Source organism: Cyprinodon variegatus, unplaced genomic scaffold, assembly GCF_000732505.1.
Source record: "Cyprinodon variegatus isolate N-32 unplaced genomic scaffold, C_variegatus-1.0 Scaffold1430, whole genome shotgun sequence".
NCBI classification, from domain to species: Eukaryota; Metazoa; Chordata; class Actinopteri; order Cyprinodontiformes; family Cyprinodontidae; genus Cyprinodon; species Cyprinodon variegatus.
This window is the reverse complement of record NW_015151883.1, coordinates 85,358-89,003: the sequence shown is the minus strand read 5'-3', so window position 1 is coordinate 89,003 and position 3,646 is coordinate 85,358. Positions and strand designations below refer to the sequence as shown.

The following is a 3,646-nucleotide window of genomic DNA, read 5'->3' as shown; positions in this document are numbered from 1 at the left end:
GGAAGACTTCTAGGGAGAGCCAGGATGTGTGGATATTATTTAAACCCAACCCTAATTTTATTTTCTAACCCTAATGTGTGGTGTCTAAGTTTATTGCTGCTTTGCATGCGTCTTGGGGAGGAGCCAGAAGCCCTATAAAAGGGAGGACTGAACCTTTTTCTTATCATTTCAAGCTTGTGTTATGTGAAAGTTTGACTGGAACAGAGGATGCTTAAACTAAATTTGATGCTGTGGGAAGAAAGACAAGTCAAGTACAAAGAAAATAAGTAAATACTTACCGTTTGTGGGCCTGAAGAAGACCAAAGAAGTCGAAACGTTGCCAAGGAAACACACGATGACAGCAGTCCTAAATTGGGACACATAAGAACACTAATTAGCAGATAGTAAGGGCAAGAATGGGGGTGCCATAACACAAGAAAAACCATACTCACCTGTTTGTCCTGGATGATGATGGGGGCTCCCCTCTGGCGGGAGTTGCCCGTGCATTCCTGGTTGTCCCTATGGGGCAACCAGCTCTACATTAACCCTAACCCTAACCACATTTTCTCACAATTAAAGCATTCTATATTAAAATATTTCTTCTCTCTAAACTTAGACTTGTAAGCTTTGTAATTTGCAGTCATTACTTCATCTGTTTGGAGCCTGCTAAGGTAGCATAGTGTGCACTCAAATCTTCTCTGTATTGCCTTAATCTCATTGAAAGTTAGTGTTTCTTTTGTCTGGGTGACATGCACAGAAAATGGGTAGTATTCATCTGTGAGACCTTTCAACACCATCGCTGTCAGAAGCGCATCACTTAGTGTCTCTTTAGCTCTGTTTAATGCGGCCACTATCTTTTCAACACGGGCTAGATAGACCGCTAATGCTTCTCCTTTAGCCATTAGCACATTCGTTAGCTCTGTGTACAGCCCCACAATTTGCGGCTTTACTTCTGACACAAAATGGCGTCTCAGTATTTCTAGGCTTTTCTTGCCGTCATCTGGTGCCTCATACAGGATGAGCGTTAACGTTTTATCGTCCAAACAACCACACAGTTCTGCATACGCCAGTTCATTTCTCCTACCGATCTCTGCAGCTTCATGTGTATCCGCTGCAACTGCCTGCTCTCTTCCCAGTACAGCATCCTTGAAACCGATGGTTTTTAAGTATGCTAAAAACCTTGTTTCCCAAATGTGGTAGTGGGCTTCATCTCCATCAAAACGCGGCGGCAGTCCCCTTCCATGTACTGCCATACTCGAAACTTGTCTTGGCCCATAACCTTTTGATTCTTCAGCAGAGGATCTCCTACCGCTTCCATGGGAGCCACTGGACACTTCACCATCATCTGCACCACCAGAATGCATCTTTTATGTAAATGTTAACTCACTTATAAGATAAATAAGACACTGGAGACAATACTTCTTAACTTGACCAGTAGCCACACTGCCCGCTCTCGCTGAACACAGAGAACCAAGAGGCTCCGCCTTTATTGCACTTATAAACATGTAGCCCTCCGCTCCACAAAGTAGTGCCAAACAAAAATATAACAGTGTTAAGCATCGAACTCAACAATTAGAAGCCTTACAATTAGAATGTCTTAACACAGTCTTTTACACCAATTACTTTTAATAGGACTTGAAAACACTTCGTATTCATATCTATAAGCTTCAGTTAAGAACAACTGTAACTTCAAAAGTCAATAATATCTACCAGATTAAAAAAAAATGCTGAAGACAAATATGCTCTGAAGGAATTTTATTTTGTGTAGACAAAACAGAATACTCAAGAACAAATTAAATGCAATCTTTAAAATATGTAAAAAGAGACTCACAAATTGAGATGGGACAACTTACAGCTTTGACATTTGAAGTTGCATAAAAATGGTAGCTGGCACTTGTCTTTTGACAAAATAAAAAATAGAACTAGCTTTAATGTATAAGAAATTGTTTAGTTGTTCTGTCATTTACTTTATATAGTATTCAAGTTAACAGTTAATAAAACACTTGAAAAGACTTGAAATTCAGTTTCAGACCTGATGCATAATTTGAGGGTTACTTGTCTTAAGACTTGACTCTGACTTGAACTTCTTTATGCAAGACTTGCGTCTGGACTTAAGACATAAATGAGATTATTTGGTCCAATTGCTTAGTCCAATGTTGTTGATTAATATTGTTAAGTATTATACTAAGGTGGTGATAAGGATGCAGAATCTCTGATATAAGATGGAGCTTAAGGGTTATATATGTGAGAGGACATCTATCAAGAGTGGGAACATATAATCCATAAATGAACAAACTGCATCATACCTGAAATATAAATTTTTTTATGATCTGAAATTAACACTGTTGACAAGCACAAGTTTGTTGTGGCTTTCATAATATCTAAAAGTAGAATGGAAAGCAGATCTGTCCATCGTCCACTGTGATTACTTGCTCATCCAGAAGGTGCAAATCTTGCAAAGTGAATGACTAGACGCAATCAGCAAAAATCCTTTGATTAAAAAAAACAAACAAAAAAAACAACAACTTCAAACCAATCTTTCTGGGTGATCTGATTGGATTGATTATGTTATGTGCCTTGAATTTCCTAATTTTGAGCCGGTGGCTTAAAAATTTGAGTTATTTATTTCTTCAATAGAGAGTGAATATGATTATTTAAAAGATTAGAAAAGATTTGGATAAGATTGATGTTAAATTTCAATAATCGAATATTATAAATTCTTGTACCCTCTTAATTAGTTTAGTTTTGATTTAATCTTCTTGGCAATGACAGTAGAAAAAACAAACACTAAATCACAAATATTGAAAAAAATAAAATAAAATAAAATCTTTAAATTCTGACATCACAGTTACAGTCCAAACATCTCTTTAAAATAAACTGCTTCAACCTAAACCTATAATTGAATGATCAGCACACAGTTCAGCCTGTTTCTTCTTCCTTACAAACATCACCATCTCTTCCACCTGAAGAAAATAAAAAAAGACAAATACACAAGATGAATTCATTTTTCTATACTTTGCCATATTCTAGTCAGTGATGCTGCACATGTAATCTGTGTTAAATATTGTGAAGGTAAAGAGCATGGCTTTGGTTAAAGTTATACAAATTAGGTATTACCATTCGTCTTGGAAAAAAAACAACCTATCAAACCTTTAATTAGAAACAAAGGAAAAGGCTCCACATCTGCAGAGCTAATAACTAGGGGCTGGAAGGTGGTATAATCATTTTTTAACATGTCACAGAAGACCAAGATGTGCTAAACTAATATTGAACTTCCAGTATTTGGTCATGTATTGTATTATGTAGAGTGGGAGTTTTCCAATGTTATAGCGCCATTGTTGTTATTTTACAATGGATGACCATGAAGGTGGCATGTGAAGCCATGAAAGTTGCAAAATAATATGACCTAGTCTTGAACAACTTTTTAAATTAAAGCAGTGCACACTATCCTTGTACCACAGTGCCTTTGAGTTGTTGACAATATTCTCCCACACTGTATTGGCCAGTGCATCTCTTTGAGCTACAGTGTATTAGGAGGAGGCCTCAATAACAACAACTTTAAGCAGCTAGACAGGCTAGTTATGAATGACTTGGTACTGGGCAGGATATCATCCCTTCATGATACATGACAGTTAGAATGAACAAACTATAGCCTTTTACAGCATTG

The 3,646-nt window shown here is 37.0% G+C and overlaps 1 protein-coding gene across 1 annotated transcript in view; it reads right to left on the bottom strand.

The window, feature by feature from the left end:
- Positions 1-274: 274 nt before the first annotated feature.
- Positions 275-3,646, bottom strand: part of LOC107103360 (NACHT, LRR and PYD domains-containing protein 12-like) — a 65,647-nt gene continuing 62,275 nt past the window's right edge. The window contains exons 8-9 of the mRNA XM_015403034.1: positions 432-498; positions 275-289 (exon numbers count right to left, since the gene is read on the bottom strand). Coding sequence (XP_015258520.1) covers positions 275-289; positions 432-498 — 82 coding nt within the window. The remainder of the gene's footprint in view (positions 290-431; positions 499-3,646) is intronic.